Here is a 23,268-nt window from a genome sequence, read left to right as displayed (position 1 = left end):
ATTTTTTGTGGGCTCAGAAGCAAGTGGAGGGAAAGTCACCAAGTCGTGTGCCACTCTGATACAGGTAACTTTTTTTTCCATCAGAAAAGAAAAAAATCCTGTAAAAGAAATGACCAAACAGAATAGGAAGGTTAAGTACATTATATTGTGACCCCCTTCCAAGCTGGAATCTATAAAACATTTTTTTAATCATACTGCATTCAGTGAGATTATATTAGAGACTAACACTAAATAATCCTTACTATTAGTAATCGATAAAGTTGTCCATTTGATATATTTCCAGGAGAATAATAAAGAGAGGCCACCTACAACATTTTGATTGAAAAAAAAACAAAAAAAACAAATCTTTATTCCACATGGCAAACAAAAACCAAACAAATATACAGATTTAAAAATGTTAGTCATCTATAAAATTTAACACACAAAATATAGATTTTCTTTTTGATACTGTAGGTCAAATCTACTCCAATTACTCAATAACTAATTATAAACCCTTTTTAAAGGGAAACTTACTATATACATATCACTGGCCTTACTGTTAAACCAAACATAAACCAGTACTTTATTTTTTTTAAACCAAACTTTTATGAGCTAAAACTCCAAAATCAATGCATTACAAATCGTGCATTTTTAACATGATTTCCTTAAACACCGATAACTGATTAACCCAATTAAGGAAGAATAGATTATTGCGAAAAAGTATAAGAAATACATATAATAAGATGTAAAAACAAAGGAACGAATGTGTACATATTGACTTATTACAACATTATCTAAAGCATTTAACTGGGCAAAACACATGCTGTTAAATTAAATAAACATATTTCTTGTGTAAAGCTACGTCACGTTTGCTCATTTAAATGACGATGCAATTGCTATTCATTACAGTTCATAAATATTAACAGGTGTATGTTGACAGTGTGTAGTACTTTTCCAACTCCATTCCCATAAAATGACAAAAGTAGTTTGAAGGATCACGTGACACTGAGGATCACAGCAGAGGTACTATCAGAAATTTTAAGCTGCTTTTTATGTAAACAAGTGAAATCGGTAAGATATTGCTACAATTATTTTTTTAATTGTTCATCAATGCACAATGTATGTATTAAAGACTTTAACAAGACAACGTGTTCTTAATGAACAACTTCAATGAAAGAAACCTAAAGGGAAAGGACGTCTAAGGAGCATAACAGCATCAACCTCCCTGAGAAGTAGTTTTGGTTCTGAATGAAGTGCATTTAAGAATGTTTGGGATTTTTGTCCCCCTTATTTATCACTTTAAAAAGTGACTGAATCCTACAGCTCTCAATTGTTATCAAACAAGTTTTGGTAGACATTTATGAACAAACACAAATAGTTTTATAGCAAGGTAATTTTGGTGTTAGAATTAGTTCATACTGAGGAAAACTCAAATAGAACATGTAACAACCGACAAAGAAAAAAGTGACAGAGCAACGACTGAAAAATATGATTAGACCCTAAAGCATGCATACAGCAACTTTTCTTCCTGGTAATTAATATAAATCTTCTTGGTTTGAAAATTGTACACCTTTTACTTGTGACAAAGAAGATACTGTATGCCGGTTAAATTCCACACCAATAAAAAGAAAATACACAGAAATTCACAATCTAAAACAGCCCAAAATCAATGTCCACTCAGACATAGTGCAGTGTAACGCTCTACACAGCCAGTGTTGTATGGGTGACACTCTTTTGTGAGTTTCAGTAGCCCTCTCTGTGAAATTTGTTCATGCAGTTCAAATCCAAAATAAACATGTTGAAATGAGAAACTAAAAATGTTTTTTGGGAATGCGTGAACACATCGGTTATTACTTTTCTTTGATATATTGGAAAAATCCTGAAACTTTGAAGTACCATCTACATTAAGCACTGTCAACCAGTTATTTATTGAAACAGAGTCTACATTTATATAGAAAACTAATATCAGTAAAATGCAAACAGAAAATCTAAGAATGCTTTTCTGCATAAAAAAAAACAAAAAAAAACAACTGACAACCCCACTAATTCCTAACTCTCGTCTTCATCTTCCCCTTCATCTACATCAATGTCTTCCTCTTCCTGTCCTTGTTCTCTGACCTCACAGCCAGTAGAGTCATGTGACACATCTACTTCCTCAATGTCCACTTCCTCCCTCTCCTCATAGGAAGATTCCCCCTCATCTTTGTCATTCTCTTCCGACCCTGTGAACAAAAGAATTGACATACAGAATATACAGAGATCAAGTCATGATCATCTTGCCAGACACGGTCAAGGAATGAAAGCTATTGAAACAGGCTTTTTATTCTCATTAGAAAACACCTATATCTATAGTTTGTCGTTTAAAAGTAAAACCTGGCTTTATAACGTAGAACCGACAAAACACTCTGGGGCATTATGTGTACCTCCAACTTGGTTATCATTCTCTTCCTCCTGCGTCTGGTTCATATTTTGGCTGTTTGACTCCTCTTGATCTTCATCTGAATCGGAGATGATTACACACTCATCTCTATTATTGCTGCTCTGAGCTTTGGGAGCACTGTTGAACAATGGCCGAAAAAGACATTTGGAGAATCTGTACAGTCCTTGTTTTAAGGAAATAAACCTGCAGCAGAATGTTGGATTACCTGCCATTCTCTCGTGGCTCCCAGAGAGGAGTCAGATAGTACCTCAAAGGGTTTCTGTACAGGTCCTCCTTCAGAATCTACACTCACAAAGAGGGATGGAATCAACTACTTGTTATTGTGTGTGTTTAAAGGAAAAGTTCAACCAAAAATAAAAATTCTCTCATTTACCAACTCTCATAAGATTTTAAGAAGAATATCTCAGCTCTGTTGGTCCATGCAATGCAAGTGAATGGGTGCCAACATTTTGATGCTCCAAAAAGCACATAAAGGCAGCATAAAAGTAATCCATGTGACTCCAGTGTTTAAATCCAGAAACAGATCAATATTGAATTATTGTTTGCTAGAAATTCTTCTCCCTGCCCAGTAAAGGGTGTTGGCATGAAGAATGTGAATCACCAAGAGCACAAGAACAACAATGTGAAAGTGGAGATTGACTGAGCAGGGAAGATAATTTACAGTTAAAAAGGATTTAAATATTGATCTGTTTCTCACCCACACCTATCATATTGCTTCTGAAGACATGGATTTAACCACTGGAGTTGTATGAGTTACTTTTATGCTGACTTGTGTGATTTTTAGAGCTTCAGAATTTTGCCACCCATTCACCTGCATAGTATGGACCAAAAGAGAGGAGATATAATTCTAAAAATCGTAATTTGTGTTTAGTAGAAGAAAGAAAGTCATACACATCCGGGATGGCATGAGGGTGAGTAAATTATAAGAATTTTAATTTTTGGGTGAACAATTGCTTTAAGAATGTACATGGTTATCTTGTTTGTACCATTTTGTCATTCTATTCTTATCCATTTTATTATATTCACTTTTTACAAGTGAATACAATATATACGTCACATACACTACCGGTCAAATGTTTTGAAGCACTTATTCTTTATTATAATTTTTTTTTTTTTCACATTTTAGAATTATAGATAAGTCATGAAAACTATGGAATAACATAAATGGAACTGTTGGCACTTTTCCACTGCACGTTATGGTTTGACTCGCCTCGACTCTACTCTCTTTACTGAGCTTGCATTTCCACTGTAGTTTAGTGCCTCCTCAGCGTGAGTGGGATAATAGGCTGATCGTCATAGCTGCGCCACCTCTACTGCCGTGACATCATCTTAAACACGACACAAATTGACCAAAACAATAACATGACCGCTAGCTGTTAGCTACTAGCTCATTGTGCTGCATAAAGCAGTTGTTGCATGGTGATTTTACACAAGTGTAACAGTTAAATTGGCCTGGTTGTTTTAGAAGCAAGCTTTCCAGTAGCTGGTCAACTAAAAGTAAAGCAAGCTTTCAAGTGGAGTATAGAGTTAATGCAAGACAAGGTACCATCCTCTGAGTCCAGAGCACTCTCCCTCTTATTGCTCGCCAGGTTAGATAGCGTCCATTTGGTAGAACCTCTTCCACTTTTCCTTGATGGTTCTTTAGTCACTTTTAAAAAATAGTTTTTACTTTTTCCTACACTGTTGGTAGGTCCGGTGGTAGCCGTGTGCGGCAAACAGCTGAGACACTTCCTCAGCGATGTGCAAAACGAAAGCATCTCTAACGAGTGGCCCATCTTTTTGTGCACCGCCATTTCTTTTTTCACAATTCGAAAGTTGCGTGAACAAATTATACTGCTATCACTGTTACTAACTTTAAAACTAGTGGGTTGATGTCGGGAAATCCAGCGACGCTGGATGGCCTTTGTCTCTCTGACCAATCAGTGATCTGCAGGATTTTGACGTCACATTTAGTATCGGCTCAGCATGCTTGGAACCTCAACTGAGGTGGTATTAAAAAAAAAGTATCAGGTACCAGGTACTATCCACAGTGGAAAAGCCCCTGAAAGCGAGCAGAGTCGAGTTGTACCATGCAGTGGAAAAAGTAAGCCTTAGATTAAATAAGCCTTCAGATTAAAAGAGTTTTAAGATCATGAGAAACATTTCAGTCAAGTGTTTCAAAACTTTGGACCGGTAGTGTGTGTTTTCCTGTATCTGGGTGTGAACTGTTGAACTATAACCTATAGGTAGTTGTGGCTGTTTGTTTTGAGGGATATGTGTGTAATATATAGATATATATTTCACAAGTGTTGTACCTGTGCTATGTCATCCCTTCCTGGATTGGTGTGGTCACTGAACCAGTGGAAGAAGCTCTGGTAGACTCCCTGTGACGTTCGACGTGGTTCGCCACTTCCGACCAGACTCTGGCCTCTGTGCCACAAAATCGGATTTGAGAAGGACACTGGAGACCCTGAGAGAATGAGAGTGTGTGTGTGAGAGAGAGAGAGAGAGAAAAGCACTATGAACTAGGGCTGGACGATTAATTGAAAAGTAATCGAAACCGAAATTCAGAACCTCTAACCGACGTAATTTTCCAATGTCGGTTATTTCGGTTTTTTAATCCGGTTACTAATTTCCCCTTAAAAACATACTACCGCATATGGTCACATGACTCCGCCCCGTCCAGTCAGCGGCATGGAAGCAACATGGAGGCAAACTCAAACACAGAGTCAACTGAGCAACAGGAGGGGGTTGTACCAAAGAAAAACGCAGTGTCCGTCGTTTGGACACATTTTGGCATCATTTAAATGTAAACACTGCAGAAAAAACATTTCACGACCAAAGGTAATACCACCAATCGGTTTCAACACTTGGGGAGCACAATCACGTTACCGAATATGAACAGTGCATGGCTCAAAAAAAAAGAGAGACTGACAAGCGCACAGTAACAAGTGCCTCACAAAGCAAGCAATATGAAAGCAATATGAAAAGAATACAAGATGGAAAGAAATAACGGACACCATTTGTTACTACATCACAAAGGATATGGCTCCCATAGCTACAGTGAAGTGCAGTGGGTTTAAACACTGCGTTAAAACTCTCGACAGAAGATACACTGTGATCCATCACGACCATATTTTCCCAAACTGCGCTGCTTCAGATCCTACCTGAAACCTGAAAAGGTAAACATGCTAGTGTTTCTTAGCAAGAAACAAGAGTAAATACTTGCATAGAGTGACAGTACAAGAACACTGAAAGGAAGATCACATTCAACAGCGAGTCAATTCAAATCTATAACACTATGAGCACACAGCCTGCTAATCCATTAGAGGTGCCCTGTCCAAGCCCTGCTCATGCTCTTAATCAGCAGTGTTCTTACATTTTTGCACATGGCATTATTTAAAATATTTGTTGACAGGAGATGCAAGTTATTTTCTACTTTTCACATGACAATATTTAAAATAATTTATTTTCTTTGCAAAAAAAGCAAGTTATTTATTTTCTACTTTTTAGGAATCTTGCTTTTTACACAAACTGAAATGTGACTTTTTTTCATTAGACGTTTTCATTTCAAGCAATGTGTGCTTTGATTTCAATTGTTCAAAATTTTCAATAAATATCCATAAATAGTTTCAATTATTTTAAAATCACAAAAGATAAGGAATGCTCTCTTTCATTACAAAAAAATATCCCACCTTTAATAGTTGAGCATATTTAAAGTACAAACCTTGTCAGTGAACTATGAGTGCAAAACAAAAAATGAAGCAAAAAACAAAACAAAACAATCGTTCATTAATCGTAATAGAGGTAAAATGTTCAATTAATCGAGAATTTTGATTTTAGGTCATATCGTCCAGCCCTAATATGAACATTTCACTATTGTAACCAAGTCAAAGGTACAGTTCACCCAAAAAAGAAAATTCTCTCGCCCTTGTGCCATCCCAGATGTGTATGACTTTCTTCTGCTGAACACAAATGAAGATTTTTTAAAAATATTTAAACTCTGTAATGGTAAATGGTCTGCACTTATATAGTGCTTTTTTTAACCTTAGAGGTTACAAAAGCGCTTTACACTGTTTCCCAATCACCCATTCACAAACACATTCATACACCAATGGTGGCAGAGCTGCCATGCAAGGCGCTAGCCTGCCATTGGGAGCAACTTGGGGTTCAGTGTCTTGCCCAAGGACACTTCGGCATGTGGAGTTGTGTGGACCGGGAATCGAACCACCAACCCTGCGATTAGCAGCTGACCCGCTCTACCATCTGAGCCACAGCCGCCCCATTATAATGTAAGTCCTCACAATGCAAGTGAAAGGGTACCAACATTTTGAAGCTCCAAAAACACAAAGACAGCATTGAAGTTATCCATATAAGTGGTTAAATATATATTTTCAGAAGCAATATGATAAGTGTGGATGGGAAGAGTTCAATATTTAAATACTTTTTTGCTATAAACTCTCCTCCCTGCCCAGGAGGCGGCATTATGCATGAAGAATGTGATTCACCAATAACAAGATTACAAGAATGCAAAAGTGGATACTGAACGTGAAAAAGGACTTGTATGTAAATCTGTTTCAAACACTCACTTATCACCTTGCTTCTGAAGACACAGATTAAACCACTTTTAGTTTTATGGATTACTTTTATGCTGCCTTTGTGCTTTTAGAGCTTAAATTTGGGTACCCATTGACTTGCATTGTGCGGACCTACAGAACTGAAATATTCTTCTAAAATTCTTAATTTGTGTTCAGAAGAAAAAAGGTCATACAAAAAAATGATGAGAGAATTTTCATTTTTGGTTGAACTATCCCTCTATCTACTGACTCCTATTGTAGAATTTATTCCACATTCATGAAAAAGGTAAACTCACCTTCCATTCCTAGATGTAATTCCTTCACTATGACTTTGTTTTGAAAGAACGGACTTCGCCGGAAATGGAAAGAAATGCGGTATCCAAGTTTGTTGTTCTTGAAAGACTCGATCTGTTAAATGGTAAGCATATAAAAATTTATCAAGTGTTTCTGGACAGATTTAGTAAACATAGCAAGAAAACCTGAAAGCAATTCTGTAAAATCCACTAGAAAAAAGGTTAAATATTTTACCTCTAAATTAATCATGTAGCTAAGAGCATCTTCATCAGTCTCGTCAATGTGTGCTGACAGATGCGGGTGATTCAGAAGCTGATTGCCTCTCAGTTAAGTGAAATACATAATCAAAGTAAATGGAGGGCAAACAACATCTGCACTCCACAACATTTTAGAAACATTTTGACAAATAGAACAAATGAAATGCATAAAATTTCAACACACAGACTACTGCAACATGGACTTCAAGCATGATCTTTAACAGACGACACGCATGTCTCTAGGAATTATGGGAGGTAAGGGCATGCAGCTGAAAAAAACTTTACATTGGATTTGATATTTCTTATAACGTTAGGATACAGCAGTGACCCAGAAGCCTGGGATAGCTTGAGTGATGGCGCTGCGCTGGTCCAGGTGAGGGCGTCGCTGGTGGCTCACTTTCATCTCCAGGCGCTGATGCAAACGTGCGCTTTTCTTCTCAAGCGCATCCAGCCGCATCTGCACTCGTGCGAGCAGCGAAACGGACTGCCGCACCTCCGGGGCCATCTTCACCGATACTATAGCACACTCGCCGTCCTCATTCTCAGAGGCGACCGACGAGCTAGCCGTGGAGGAAGACCCAGAGAGTGAGTCGTCATCTTCTTCCTCCTCCTCCACATCATCATCAAAAAAGTTGCCTGCTCCGTGTCTTCTCTGTCCTCGCAGTTCAGCAGGGATGAGGAGCTGTCCGCTGCGGCTGCCTCCGTCAGAGCCCTTCTCTCGCTCCCCTTAGAACAACTGGGACGATTGGATTTATCCTTGGATTTTTCTCGGCTCGCCTGTTTGGACGAGCATGGCATTTCTTTGCGGGCATCGTTCCCGTCGCCACCGGTCAGACTGGCAAGCGCTTCTGCAGCGGCGATGGCTGCGGAATCGGACGGTTCCTCTCGACTGGAAGCGGAGAACTGGCGCTCTCTCTCGTCTCCAACAGTATCCCCATAAGCCCGTCCTACGCTCTTCTTTACGCCTGCTTCAGGGCTCACCCTCTCCTCAACAGTTTCAGGAATATCTGTTCTATGTTTTGGATCAGCATTCCCAAATTTCCCAGGTTCAACACTCCCATCAGACTGTTTCTCTATCGGTTCCTGCACATTTACTTTCGCCTGCTTGGGCAACGCGGAGTCACATTCGTCATTCAGACTTGCGCTTCTTTTCCTCTGGTTAATTTCGGACGGCTTGCTGCTGTCCGAGACTGTGGTCATGTTACTGTTTGGGTGCAGCTAAATCAGTAATCTAAAATTCGTGTATATTGCGATTTTACAAGTGATGAGAATGTAAATTGTGCGGGTCTCTCTATCTCTCGTTCGTCCCCGATTAAATTACGGCACTGCCGATTTTCAGTCTGCGCAAATTTGGGCCTAGATAGGTTACAAACGCAGAATTAGTTCAAAAGCGCGCTAACTCACGCATATCGGACGTTTCCAATTGTATTTTTACACGACATTCGTAATGTTCGATTATTTTGCACAAGTCATTAGGCTTCTTTTTTTTTTTTTTTCTTAAATAATATCCAGTTCTGTTTGTTTACAGTTTGCCCTTCCGTTCGCCATTTATCTGACGGTTTGCGTAGAGCGAGAAAAACAATGCGCTGATTGGCTGAAATGCACCGCGTAAAACCCTCTCGACCAATCGTAGACGTCGCGCAGCAATTTGTGGAAATCGAGGTCATTGAGTAGATCATCATTGCGTTGCACTTACGCATTGCGAATGTGAAATATTCTGGCGGGTAACCTGAGGTTCAGTAATGGGAGGTGCTAGACATTTTGGAGGGGTTAGATTATATTTCAGTTTACATCTTTTATTTTTGTTTCAAAAAGTATTTTCATATTCTTTATTTGCATAAAAACATTCATAAAAATAGAGATGTATAATTTTGTATAACAGCATGGTTTTCAATATTAAATTAAACTGTATTATTTGTACAGCAGTAAGATTTAAAACATTTTCAAAATATGCCTCTGTAGAGTACCATCAATCTCAAAGAACTTAAAACAACCATTTCTGTCCTTCATAGGATGACATCCCATTAGCTGCAAAAACATGGATGTGAACTGTTCTTCAAATAGTTGTTATTTTGTTAGTAATTGAATATAATTTGCAATATCTTAACCAGATTCCATATGGGCCTCATATCTGGTAAGATTCACCTTGTGGATTCAGAGGAAACAGGTGAAAAGGTGCCATCCAGCCCATGTCCTGGTCCCTGGAGAAAAAGTATAATCACTATTAATTCTGATTGATTCATTAGCAAACAATGTAAAACTCAGTTTATTAGTCCACACGAGGCTGAGTTGTCTCCCATTCCGAATACAAAGCATACTATATTAGACCAATCAACAACCTTACAGAATACCAGTAGCACACTTTCCCGGGTCCCTAAAAGTTAAAATACTGTTAGATAAGTTGTTACTTGCATAGCACATGAAATAACCTGTAACAAATATTACATCTCAGATATTTCACATTAATAATGTTTTAATTTATTGTATTTGCATGAACATGACCATGTTTGGAAAAGCATATAGCATGTATAATGTAAACAGTATATACATTTTTGTTACCCAAATTACCTACTACATTTGCCAAAATGTGCAGTGTACTGTATAAGAGATTTTTATGGAAGTACATTAACAAAAACATTCTTTGAAATTGAATAATATAAATTAACAGTGTTTGCATTTTTTTTTGTGGATGCAATTTCTTTTTAGTTGTATATTTATCTGTGGATATTTCAGTTGAAAGCATTTGGCACAAAATCTCATAAATAAAAATAAAATAAGAACTATTCACCTTCCATTTTTTTTTTTTTAAATTTCATCTTTGTTATTCAATAGGTAATATTCGTCCTATTTTATTTTGATTTGCAAATTTCGCCTAAAATTTCAATGGTTACAATTTGGTTTGAAATTCATTGCAGGAAAAGCAATACTATGCCGATGCACAATCTTCGCTATCTGCTACTTGGCCTCACCACTAAGTGGTGCGAAAGAGTGTTGATGAAGATCAAGAGCAACAAGGAGAGGATCATATACAGTATATACTAATGTGTGTGTGTGTGTATGTATGTATGTATGTATGTATGTATGTATGTGTGTGTGTATATATATATATATATATATATATATATATATATATATATATATATATATATATATATATATATATATATATTAGGGCTGTCAATCGATTAAAATTTGTAATCAAATTAATTACACGGGTCCCGATTAATTAATCGCATATAGAAATATTGGCTGAGAAAGCCCCTCATATAACAATAACTCAATAATGATTATACATATTTATATCAATATATAATTATACATAGTTATCTTTAAATATAAAAAAATTATATAAATATTCAGATCATTAAAATGCTTTACATTCCTGTAGCAGAAGAGTTCATTATTGATAAGACCATACAAAAAGCGGCTTTAGAATACAATGTATTGTTTACTACCATATTATTGGTCATAAGTCAGTCATTGACATACAGTTCACAGCAATCCATTTCACAAGTCAATTTGTCAATCAGTTCAAGATTTATTATGAGGGCTTGTTTAAGGACCCGTCAATTTACACCTGAGTCAGACATGCTTGTGTAGCGTCTCGGGTGCATTGTGTAATAAACATAAAATGTTTAGGTCACTGTGTCAAGTTAAATATAGTTTAATACACAATCTTTAAACACAGTTAAACTTAGTTCGGATTTGCGGTCCATCAAGTGTTTTGAACGCAAGTACGTTAAGTGTTGTTCTGCCTACTGAAGTGTTTTCACTGTACAAACTGTGCGTTGCTCATACAGCAGAAATTTCACTAACTGCCCTCTGGAGTAAACAGGTGGTACTACAAGCTTGCATTTCTCAGGAATCTTCCTTATTATGGTCCGTGGGCATGCGATTAATTGCGTTAAAAAAATGAATTCCCAAGATTATCAAGATATCCTACATGATAATTTCAGGGTGACTGTGCACCAGAGTAGAAGTTGGGTGATGCCATACCCAGTGGTTAAAGTAAATCAACTACAGAATGACTTCAAAAAAAGAAAATCCATCTTTTAGAGTGGCCCAGTCAGAGCCCAGAACTTAGCCCCATAGAGATGCTGTTTAATGGCCTGAAGAGAGCCATTCACATCAGACACCCTAAGAAAATGGATGAGCTGAAGCAGTAATGAAGAATGGTCTAAAATTCCTTCTGACTATTGTGCAGAATGCTTGGTTGAGGATATTGCTGCCAAATGAGGATCGACCAGTTATTAAATCCAAGGGTTCACTTACATTTTCCACAGCACTGTGAATGTTTAATGGGATGTGTTCAGTAAAGACATGACAAATTATATTTGTTTGTGTTTTGCTAGCTTAAGCACATTGTGTTTGTCTGTACTTGTGACTTTGATGAAGATGAGATCACATTTTATGAAGAGAATTCACCATGGGTTCCCTCTGTTTGTATTTGTGTTTTGTTCTACAACATAAATTGCACATAGTCATATCTCAAATGTGAATTTTGAAGCCGTATTTAAATTACTTTTTTTTTTTAACACACAGTGGGGTATGACTGTGTGTAATTTATTTTGTAGAGCAAAACATCCACGTATAGTCAAGTAATGTATACCACAGACCTCGTTTTACTCACAAGTTCAAAAACCCCATTATAAAATTCCATAGGAAAATCCAGAGGGAACCTATGGCCAATTCTCTTCCGGGCTGGCCCACAAATCTGCGAGTAAGACTCAGAGGCTGTTATGGCTCAATTAGACAGTTATAGGGACCCCCTTTTGGCACAAGAGGGAAGGGAGATTTTAACTGCAATTCATGGGTAGGCCTGGATCTGGGGGCGGTGTGGTGGGGGGAACACCAAGTAGAATGTCACTTAGGGCCCCCATATGCTCAGAAATGGCCCTGATCAGACTGATACAATTAAAAAAAAAAAAAAAAATGTATGAACATGAAATAGAATTAAAATACAAAATAGCCATTAATATTTCCAATAAAATAATGTTGTTACCATCCATACAGAAACTGTGAAGTTGGTGTACCTTTGCAGCTTTTGTCCTTTCCTTCTGAGAAATTCCTCCTCATCCACTGTCCAAACGGAACCTTTCCTTCCTTCTACACGCACAAAGCACTTATGAAGACTGAGGTTATGCCGAACAGCATTCTACAGACAAAATAAAATAAAACAATCACTTGAAGAAAGTGAAATGCATATTCAAATTTTAAATCAAGTTACATGTAATCTGAGATGCATCTAGTCTTCCCTGACATTAAACTAATTTCATAAGTGACATGAATGCGAAAGTTATCTCGAAACTGGAGGCTGTGGCTTTCAGGATTGGCTTGTTTGTGGTCAGTGAGTCATGGAATGACATAAAATGTACATATTGATTGTCTGTCATACCTTCCACGTGGCCGTGTTGTGGCGGAAGTAGAAGAACATTTGGGTAAACCAGTGATAGATTTCGTTCAGTGTCAGCTGCTTCTCTGGAGACTCCAGGATCGCCTAAGATACAGACACAGCTTTTGTATGACTGACAGGTAATGAAAAGTGAATATACAGGAAGTGTAATTCAGCAGTCCTTACCCATCTTATCATGGAGGCATAAGTTAAAGGTGGCCTGATGTTTGTGTACTTGTAATACTCAAAACTGGGGATAATCCCTATGGAGCGATACAGAAAAACAACAACTTTTAAGACCCCTTGAAATGATTTAGTGAGTGCAGTTGTCTTTCCTATGTTGACACATTTCCTAATGAAACATAAAGTTGGAGCATTCTCAAATATTTGGATGTGCAAGCGAGTGCAAGATATTTTAGTCAATCAATATATTATGTCCATTTATCAGGAAGAGACTGTACGTTTTAAATGTGTATCTGTTAAAAGTATTTTTTCAAACTTTTAGGAGTACACTAGCATAAAGATCTAACAGACATGGGCAAAAAGCAAGACAAATCTGGGGTATTTACTAAAATGTTTACATCGTAATACAGGTCAACTGTTCCGATGTGATGTGTGTGGGGTGGAAATATAAATGGCTAATAGTCTTAAATGGAATCCATTCAAATATATTTTTAGCCAAATAGGTTTTAATGGAGATTTTAATAGTAATGGTCATATTGTTTTACAGGTGTTTTGGGGTGCTGAATGACCTGGTATAACTTGTGAGGTAGAGATCTGCCAGTATCCTTGTGTCAATGCATCAGCTGCCCCTCTCTCACTGTCAAAGAGAACATCAACATTCTGACATGCTGCAGGTTGCAGGAGTCCTGAGAGATGTCTTGTCTTCTCCAGACTGTTCCCAGCCTGAGATCAGAAAATTACATCAACATTAAGCACACCTTTTTTATTAATTCAGTGTATAAAACATCATCTGGTCTTCATCAGGTCCTAAAGGAAAGCAAATCTAACCATCAGATGAACAAAACATAAAAAGCACAATTCAATTAATGACGTTTATGCACAGCTCACTTAGGTTTGGCCACAGCACCTCAATGAGGCTTAGGTCAGGATTTTGATTTGGGTATTCTAACCTTCTAACACTCTTTTTCTGTATTGTAGATATGCTGAGGACCATTGACATTTTACATGACCCAATTTCAGTCTGGCTTCAGTCTTGACTGTAAACCCTGATGCTCAAAATAATTAATTGTTTTAATTAGGGAAAAATTAAATCATACAAATTAGTTTAAATAAATTAACAGTGTGCAAAAACAAGCCAAGTTGCTACTACTCGATGGGAAAAAAATAATTTGTGATGTACTCTGTTAGATTACTCAAGATCAGTAATGTAATCTTAATATTTTGGATTACTTCTTTAGCACTGGCTGATGTGTTTTTGCTTGTTTTGCTTTTGACTATAAATAATTTAATAACAAGCATAAAAATGAATAAATCTGCCAGTACAGTAAGACACATTAAAAATAGCTTCTCTGAGAAAAGCTTAAATATCTTATGCAGTGTTGTTTCTAAAAGAAGATAAAGCAAATGTATCTTGTTCAAAGTATTTTCAGAAATTTTTACAGGAAATCAATAAAAAAATTCTCATCAAGAATAAGATTCTTGCAGTGCATTATTTTTCCCTAATATCAAATGTCGTCCTAGAAAGAATAAAAAGATCTAACATGGATTTTCTTAATAGAAACAAATATAATCGTGCCTGGTAACAGGAGCATGTAAAATGGCTAGAAATTGTATTTTAGCTTAGCATAAGGCTAAATGTTCACATGACAATATACAGTACATGAGATTAACTATTTCTGTTGCTCCAAATTTACTTAATGAACCCCCACAGAGTGTACACAATGACCTCTGATCACATCATTTCTATGGATAAATGTTTCCCAACTGAATAGACTAAATACTACATGAACCAAATAATAATACAATGCAAAGTAATCTCTTCAGTAATCAAAAACATTCTTTTTGAATGTAACTGTATTTTGCTAACCATTTAAACTGTAATTGTAGTGGAATATAATTTTGTAATTTCAATACGTAATCCCGTTACATGTTTTCCGGTACTCCCCAACCATGTATAAGTGCTTACCTCAAAGGTAGATTTGACATCAAACAGGTGTAGCTGCATAGCCTGCAGTTTCTGTCTCTCTGCAGTCAACTAACAGTAACATTAAAACACATATAATGAAGGCTCATAAACAACCATCCATCTATAATGCAGTTCTCAAAACTTTTATTAATTCTGACAGCCATGTTGTTCTGTATTTATGTATCAATGGCTCCTGGGGTACATAATAAATTGGTTTTGTATTTCATTCTTAAACTAAATGTACAACAGACAGTTTCATTTACTGAAAGTATAAGCAGCAGAATGCATAGCATGTGTGAACACTGGTTGTGTTTTGAGCATTGGGGTTCCATACCTGAGTCTCCATATGTTGTACCTTGTCTTTCTGCATCCTCAGCTGGGCTACACTTCTGTCCCCATGAGCATGCTCAGTAGACAGATGTCTAGATTAAAAGAAAGTATAAACAGAAAGACATTCAGAAATCATTTTATTGACATCATTATTTTGGTTAATTACTTATTTTAAGTGTTAATTGTTTTGTGGCTCACTTTAAGAAATGTGCATATTCCTTGAACACTTCCCTGCTCCTTAAGCATCCTGGCCATCTACATTGTCCTTTAACATACAGCAAGCCTTCTGGAAGAGCATATCGATGCCTAGAGAAAAAACTATGCAAAACAGGGCTCACATGTAGATTATTTATTTGTTTGTCTGTTTGTTTAATTGTTTGTTTTCCTAGTCACACAAGATACTCACTTTTCAGTCTGCTCTTGGCTGCTTGCCTGAGGAGCTGACCTGGAGGCCCTGAGCCTGCTTTCGGATTGGCCAGTGTAAAGTGGGGCAAAATCTGACAGGTCACTTTCAGGCTCTGTCTTACACACAGCATCCACAACCCAGTTGTGCACACCAGACTGAAAGGTCACAGCTGAGAAGCATCATGAAGGGTATGTGGATAAATAATTTTCAGTTGTGTTTCTGCAACTCTAACTTCTGTTCTGTTCCAGTGCTTTTCGCTAATTTTAAGGCAGTCTGTTAGTCAACATTACCTTGTGGGAAAGGCTGGTTGCCTTTGCGTAGTACTGATGGCCGGGGCTGTTGAAAATGAAGCCGCTGTTTGCTTATATTTTCGCTGGTACTCTGGACACAGACAACAAAACGAAAAAAACTATTAAGTAGATTTGTCATTTAACCTAGACTTTACTGTGGAAGGGAGAGCTTTTACAATTGGTTTGTACCTGCTGATGTAGAGGGGAATTTTGAATGTGAGATGAGCCAGGACTTCTGGGATCACTCTCCAAGTTGACAGAAACCTTTGAAATCACAATCACAGAGGGAACACAACAAGATGCATTTTTATAGTGGACAAAAAAAAAAAAAATGTAAGCTCAACTTAAACTGAAAATCCAAACTGAAAACATATATGGGGTTTTGGATGAGAAACAGATCAATATTTATGTCATATGGAAAGTTAAGTTAATTTCAAATGAATGTCTATGGGACACCATATCAGCATCTCTTAAAGGAATAGTTCACCCCAGAATTTAAATTCTCATTATTTACTCACCCTCATACCGTACCAGATGCGGATGACTTTCTTTCCTCTGCTGAACAGAAACAAAGATTTGTAGAAGAATATTTCAGCTCTGTAGGTCCTCATGATACAAGTGATTGGATGCTAAAATTTTGAAGCTCCAAAAGCACATAAAAGCAGCATAAAAGTAATCCATAAGACTCCAGTGGTTAAATATATATATATTCAGAAGTGATAAGATAAGTGTGGGTGAGAAACAGATCAATATTTAAGTCTTATTTTACTATCATTCTCCACTTTCACATTCTTGTACTCTTGTTTTTGGTGATTCGCATTATTTGTGCTTATTGCCACCTACTGGGGAGGGAGAGAATTTATAGTAAAACTTACTCAAATATTGATCTGTTTCTCACCCACACTTATCATATCCTTTCTGAATATAGATTTAACCACTGGAGTCTTATGGGTTACTTTTTATCACTTGCATTGTATGGACCAGAGCTGAAATATTCTTATATCCATCTTTGTTTGTGTTTTTTCAAAAAAAAAAAACATATCATACACATCTGGGATAGCATGAGGGTGAATAAATGATGACAGGATTTTCATTTTTGGGTGAACTATCCCTTTAATATAATTTTAATAGAGAACAAAAAAAGGAGTTTGTTACTTATGCTGTAAAGTTGTCTCAATGTTATTGAGGACTTCTTTTTAAGATGGAGGAATGTTTGATTATGTGTTGCCAACATCATTCTTGTCGGTGGAGTGTGCTGAACTGAGTTCTTTTATAACCAGTGCTTTACGTTTAGTTATGTTCCATCCATATTCCATGTAAGTGGGTTTACTTTTTACTAGAATATTATAATTTTTTTACTTCCATTGTAAGGTAAGTGTATCAATTTACAGGAAATGCATTTCTTGTTCAAAATTAAAAACTTAATTTGGTATTTGGTAAACTGCAGCAAGACACAAATGTGTTTTCAATCTGTTACCTTAGTGGCCATGGGCTTAGCAGTGGTCAGAGGTGAAGTAATTCCTTTGGGTTTCATCTGTGTGCTGGAAAAGTTTGGACAATCTTCCTTTTGATATTGGTGTGGAGGTTGCTGACTTTGCCTGCTCCGGTTATCACCATCTCTGTGTGTTCCAGTGCCATTTTTAAACATTCCTGGAGGTCAGATATAAAAAAGCTTACATATCATAATAATAACAACATTAATACTGAGAGTGGATTAAATCAGCTCTTCAAGCGCATTCCTACACTTTCCTGTGTAAGTACAGTCACATATTCTCAAAATTTCCAAATATAACTTTATACGTTTGTTGATGCAAATTCAAGACTGCAAAAGGAATTTTTTTTTACTTCTCTTGTTGCACTGTGTAGGTGTGTTCTGAACACAAACCACACTTGACTACAAACAGGGACCAAGAGGTCAGGAAAGCCAGTGGTGGGCCCCTCGTACTTTAAAAACATTTTTTTTTTTTCATTTTCATTGTAGAAATTTTGTCTACTTTCTATGGAACAAACAATTTGTTGAACATGTAAATCTGTCATTTATTGTTAACATTATTAGTAATATATTTGGAATATGACATTCCAATAAATTGTTTGAGTTAAAAGAAATGTGAAATTGGATTGAGGAAAAAAGAAAGAAAGAAAGAAATGGAGAGAAATGAAAACATGTAAAAGTTTTCGTCTTTGAATTTTAGAGCACCAATGTCAATGTGGTTTTGAACTTGTTGAAGAAGTCCTGTGTTGAGGGTAAGCTTTGCAGAAGGTTGGTGTTTCTTATTTCTTTGGCAGGTGATGTGACATTTCGAAATTAACCACATCCAGCGTGATAAATGTCACCTGGTGGGGGAGAATCTTGTAGGCTGAGAATTAAAAAAAAAATATATTTATTGCATATGTTTACAGTATGTTTTTATGCTTTCAAGGACATATTTTAGTCGTGTGAGGCACCCCTGGTTGCAGTGGCAAGATGTTATGTCCAATAAACATGAAAATTTGTATTGCAAATATGAGAAATAAATTAGGAATATCTCACTTATATATATATATATATATATATATATATATATATATATATATATATATATATATATATATTTATTAAGGTAAAGGATTTTTTCAGCTTGAGGTCCCTGGTAGTCAGAGGGCCCAGTGTCTCCTTTGGCCTGGTGTCCATAGTCATGTTTTTATGCTGCCTTTAAATATAAATAGGGATGCAATGATATATTTGCTGCCGATATTTATCTGCCTATTGTTGACCAAATTAAAATCATCTGCATATTGGTAAGAAGCATAAAAAACGCTTATATGAAAAAACAATGGTTTATTGATAATTAATTAGTAACACACTTTGTAAAATTCCGTGAATTCAAATGCACAATCCAGAAATAATAATTGACACAATATGTTGAAGGTTTGGCACTCCAAAGAACATGTTATATTTCATTTTCATTCTTTCTCATTCTCACATTAATGTGGAAAAAAACGCCATAAATGGATGTGACAGTTGTGAAAGCAGCACTTACCTATCGGCTACTTTATGAGGGAAACCATCCAAAACGTTTTGAAACTAGCAGACTTTGACTTCTGAGATATCGGAAATTATATAGGCTACAGTATATTGGAAATTTGTTCTTGATAGAACAGTTTAAAAGCTTTTGTACCTCTTTCTACATTTTTTAAGCATTTATAGTAAAACAGTGATCTGATGACAAAATAAGATAAGTTGAAAAATATCGGTATCATTATCAGCTTATAGGTTTCTTGTTAAAATCAGTATCGCATCCCTATTTTCATATTGGTGCATTCTTAAATGTAACATAAAAGCAGTGCACGCAAAAGTTATTATTTAATGACCAGGTGTCTTTTTCTGCTAATTTCTGGACTAATAATCTGATGTTTAATTTACACAGATGTGTGAGGTGTATATACACTTACATTTCTTTTTGAAATTTTGAATAATTTGACTCCTTTTCCGTTACTACGTTCACATACACTTCAAAAATTTGATTTCAGTCCGAAACAAATGTAACTCGGGTTTGTTCAGTATGTATGCTTGTCAGACCATAGTTGGCCTTGTCGTTGTGTACCTTAACTGGTGCACAATTTGAACACTTCTTCAAATATTTGATTACACACTGTGCCATGTATACATGACATTAAGACTGTAGCTTGACTACACAAAACTAAGTTGTAGCTCAATTATAACTGCACATGTAAACGTACTGTTTTACACTTGTGTAAGCACTGTGCATTGACTCTAATTTGCTCCTCTGGAGAATTTGACCAGAAGATGATATTGATAGGACTGGGATTGTTCAAGGAACTGAAATTCATTATTCATCTCTCAGTCTGAATATAGTATTCTCTCAGTTATATTCACTGAGTGTAGTTTGGACCAGAAACAACTTTCATTTTGCAGTAACTCCACTTTAGAAACTTAAAAAATCAATTTTAGTTTCCATGTTTCTCTTTCATTACATAACCAAAACAGATTTAATGTTGTGCTGTGGAATTCACAGTCCCAATGATCCTGAATAATCAATAGATCTAAGCTGCGTGTCAATAGAAACCACATCAATCTGCAACTAAAGCAACACATTCTGGTGAAATTCTTTCAATTCGTCGTGAACCTGAAACTTATTAATACAGTTATTACAGATATGGAACAGCCTAAATCCTCCTCTTCTTCAGCTGTTTATAGCTTGAAGATTTCACTTTGACTCACTTTTTCCACCTTTTTCAATTGTTCTCGCTGACCACTCATTTAATAGTGCTAGCTGACACAATATGATGAAATGAAATGAAAACTGGAATATTTGGGGCATGCTGTACTGTACATTACTGTACTATATATTGAACAGCTGGACACCCTGTGCCCCAGTTCAACTATCTTAGAAATATATCACGGCAGTCATGCTTTATTACACCATTGTTGGAGGTCAGAATTGTTTGTGGCATTCTGTGGCAATTGCAGAAGATGTGTAATTTGTAGCATATTTTGCACTAAAAAGTATATCTTGAGTCATATATCCCTGGTTAAGTATTATGTGTTAAGATTTTGAAAATGACTAAACAACATCTATGCATCAATATGACTGTGTATTCATTAGCGTGTTTAATTTTGTATATCCTATCCATTTTACACATTTCAGCAAGCACTGAAAATTGGTTATGCAGTCCATATGATTACTCTTCTTTTGCTATCATAACTAGCTAATGCTATCATAACATGTCTTTTTAGGGGTCATAAAGGTTGGATTTCATAGTTAAAAACCTTGAATAAAGTTGTGACCCTTTAAAAGACTGAAACAAAGACACAATAATCACTTGTAAATAGTGTTAATTGTGTAAACCCTTTTGTCAATCGTTATTTTTTAAATTCTGAACATGTGTCATCTGCTTTTGTTTTCGAACACATTTTCACCCCCTTTTATCAACAGCTCCCAGGTACACAAGAAGTGTATTTTTTAGAGTTTTGTAACTTACCCTTTACACCTGTTGCCTGAGTGATTATCCTATATTATGGAACATAAATTTTCATAGCCAGTATTTTACCCAACACATGATGGAATTGCTTTCATAACTGCAGGAGCTCTGTGTAGAAGAAAGAGCATGTTGTACCTCCTACACCTTTCCTTTGTGTCTGTTGCTCTTTTCCTGACGTCTCTGAGTTTTAGCTTTTTCCTTTGTTCTCCTCAGCAAATGGCTTTGTGGTGCCGCTGAACAGGAAAGAAAAACCATACACTGAGTTTGACTTTGTATCTGCATTGGCACAAGATGTACAAACCTCATTTGCATTTGCACTTTAGGAAAGCACACAGTTTGGTTCAATAGAATCTAGTGTGCTTGAGGTGCTTTTAGTGCGGATGTGTTTCAAAGTGCTGCATTATAAACTGCAAATGTAAAATGAAACGGCATAATCTGGACTTTTATGTGTAATTTGTTGTATGTGTAGTGGTTGGTTTGAAATAAGTGGAATTATTTGAGCACTCAGAATGCAAAAGAAACAGATTTATTCAATATGTAGTTTTAAAACAACAACAACAAATGAACATGGTCATTGTAAGAACTCAAACTTATTTGTCTGTCACTGACTGGCCATTTTCTGAGTAGTAACATTCCACAAAAATGTATGTACATTTACATAATCATACTATACTATAAGCCTTTAAATTCAGCATCACCTAAAAAATTGATTTCCTAAATTAATAATCTCATTAGCAACAATCACAGACAAATCCTAGATGTGGCACACAAAAAATACAATAAATAAATAAAACCTTATATTCATTGAAAGGCATATATTTATTTTAAATTAGCATTTCTATTTATAAAATGTATTCTAATATTGTTGAGAAATAATTCTTATTTTATCTCCAATAATGATCAAATGTATATGTATAAGTACCTAACAAATACAACCAGGTTAAAGGGAAGTAAGGCAAGTAAAAAAGATCTCACCTTGTTGTGCGAGTGTCGGAGAGGTGTGACAGAGAAAGCAATTATTAGGGTGACTGCACTGGAAAATGTTTGGGTCACCCCTTTTATAATTTTCACCATGACATTTAGTGGAAAAAGAGAATCTGTTTCCCCACAAGGTTTTGGTTTGTGTGTATTGTGAGTGTATGTGTGTATTATTCATAACGTACATGTGTGCTTTTACAGAGTGTTGTCTAACTAGCCATTATGTTGCATTTTGTGGCATTTCTGCTTCCTATTTTAGAAACATTTCATTGCAGCAAAATGCCAGAATTCTTCTGAAGTGAATACTGAGGGGTTTTATACACAAATGCACATTTTCTGCTTAATATTTTATAGATTTTAAAGATGGTTGGCTCTTGTAGTACAAGCCAAGCCAAAGTATCACAAATACAGTCATTGAGCCAAAGCGCAATCTCATCTTCAACAGCCTTAATTAATGATGTTTTATCACTGGAAAGGCAAGAGCTCCAGCAAATGGTTTTGTTTTGCTTTGCTTTGCTTTGTTTTTCTTCATTCATCCTGTGACATCTGAAGAAGTCACTTATTTTGTTTTATGGATTAGATATTTGAATCAAATAAAAAAAAATATGATACAATTATAAAAAGTAATAATAAAACTGCTACGCAACATGTCAAGCAACTGACTCAAAAACCGGTGAAGTCCATCCCGGAACACAGGAAAATAAGATTGCAAAGAAAATAACCTGTTACGTGTTCGGAAAGTCCGTTTACAGGGTGTGATGTTATATTTGGGTTCTGGGGGGAAACTGAACATATGTTCATGTGTATTTTGCGTTTGTCGATTAGTTTAACGCAGGAAAAAACAGGTTCATCCTGTGGTTGAAAAAAGGTCAATTTTGAATGTTTTTTAGCAAATGTTTTTCTCAAAGTGCATCTTCAATAATGACACTCATATACGTATGTAGATATGCATTACTTTTTAAATAATGTTTTAAACACACATACTGTATATTAACAGCTGACAAATCAGTATTATTTAAATGCATTTTGGGGCTACATTTAGAAAGTGTGATTAGTGAAAATGATTATTACATAAACCAAAATGCATACAGACTATGTAGATCAAGATTAAACATTCAATGACTGATTGAACATTTAAGCTATTTCTTTATATAGAGGTTGAAACCAGATACGGAACATTAGTTCAATTGGACTGTAAATCTAATTTACAAAAA

At 36.0% G+C, this 23,268-nt stretch overlaps 2 protein-coding genes across 5 annotated transcripts; both read right to left on the bottom strand.

Annotated features, from left to right (window-relative positions):
• Window positions 1-339: 339 nt before the first annotated feature.
• tspy (testis specific protein Y-linked) lies at window positions 340-9,103 on the bottom strand. The gene is given in 8 exon segments (XM_052094490.1): window positions 340-2,201; window positions 2,403-2,536; window positions 2,625-2,701; window positions 4,714-4,868; window positions 7,272-7,383; window positions 7,504-7,581; window positions 7,846-8,166; window positions 8,169-9,103. Coding segments are annotated over 8 exon segments (1,608 nt in total). The 5' UTR covers window positions 8,727-9,103; the 3' UTR covers window positions 340-2,028.
• Window positions 9,104-9,352: 249 nt separating this feature from the next.
• foxp3a (forkhead box P3a) lies at window positions 9,353-22,196 on the bottom strand. Of its 4 annotated transcripts, none has more exons than XM_052094492.1 (15): window positions 22,052-22,196; window positions 21,077-21,309; window positions 18,291-18,450; window positions 17,571-17,743; window positions 16,283-16,357; window positions 16,094-16,184; window positions 15,804-15,972; window positions 15,596-15,715; window positions 15,402-15,489; window positions 15,068-15,136; window positions 13,671-13,824; window positions 13,105-13,181; window positions 12,922-13,023; window positions 12,560-12,681; window positions 9,353-9,727 (listed from the first exon to the last, which is right to left on the bottom strand). In XM_052094492.1, the coding sequence occupies exons 3-15, from the start codon at window positions 18,406-18,408 to the stop codon at window positions 9,652-9,654; spliced, it is 1,434 nt and encodes a 477-aa protein (XP_051950452.1). In that variant the 5' UTR covers window positions 18,409-18,450; window positions 21,077-21,309; window positions 22,052-22,196; the 3' UTR covers window positions 9,353-9,651. The 4 variants fall into 4 exon arrangements, with proteins under 4 accessions (XP_051950452.1, XP_051950453.1, XP_051950454.1 ...); XM_052094493.1 differs by having other exon boundaries at window positions 21,212-21,309; XM_052094494.1 differs by lacking the exon at window positions 18,291-18,450 and having other exon boundaries at window positions 9,373-9,727; window positions 22,052-22,194.
• Window positions 22,197-23,268: the final 1,072 nt, after the last annotated feature.

Source organism: Xyrauchen texanus, chromosome 27 (genome assembly GCF_025860055.1).
Source record: "Xyrauchen texanus isolate HMW12.3.18 chromosome 27, RBS_HiC_50CHRs, whole genome shotgun sequence".
In the NCBI taxonomy this organism is placed as follows: domain Eukaryota; kingdom Metazoa; phylum Chordata; class Actinopteri; order Cypriniformes; family Catostomidae; genus Xyrauchen; species Xyrauchen texanus.
Note: the sequence above shows the minus strand (reverse complement) of the source record. Positions and strands in the feature narration are given on the sequence as shown.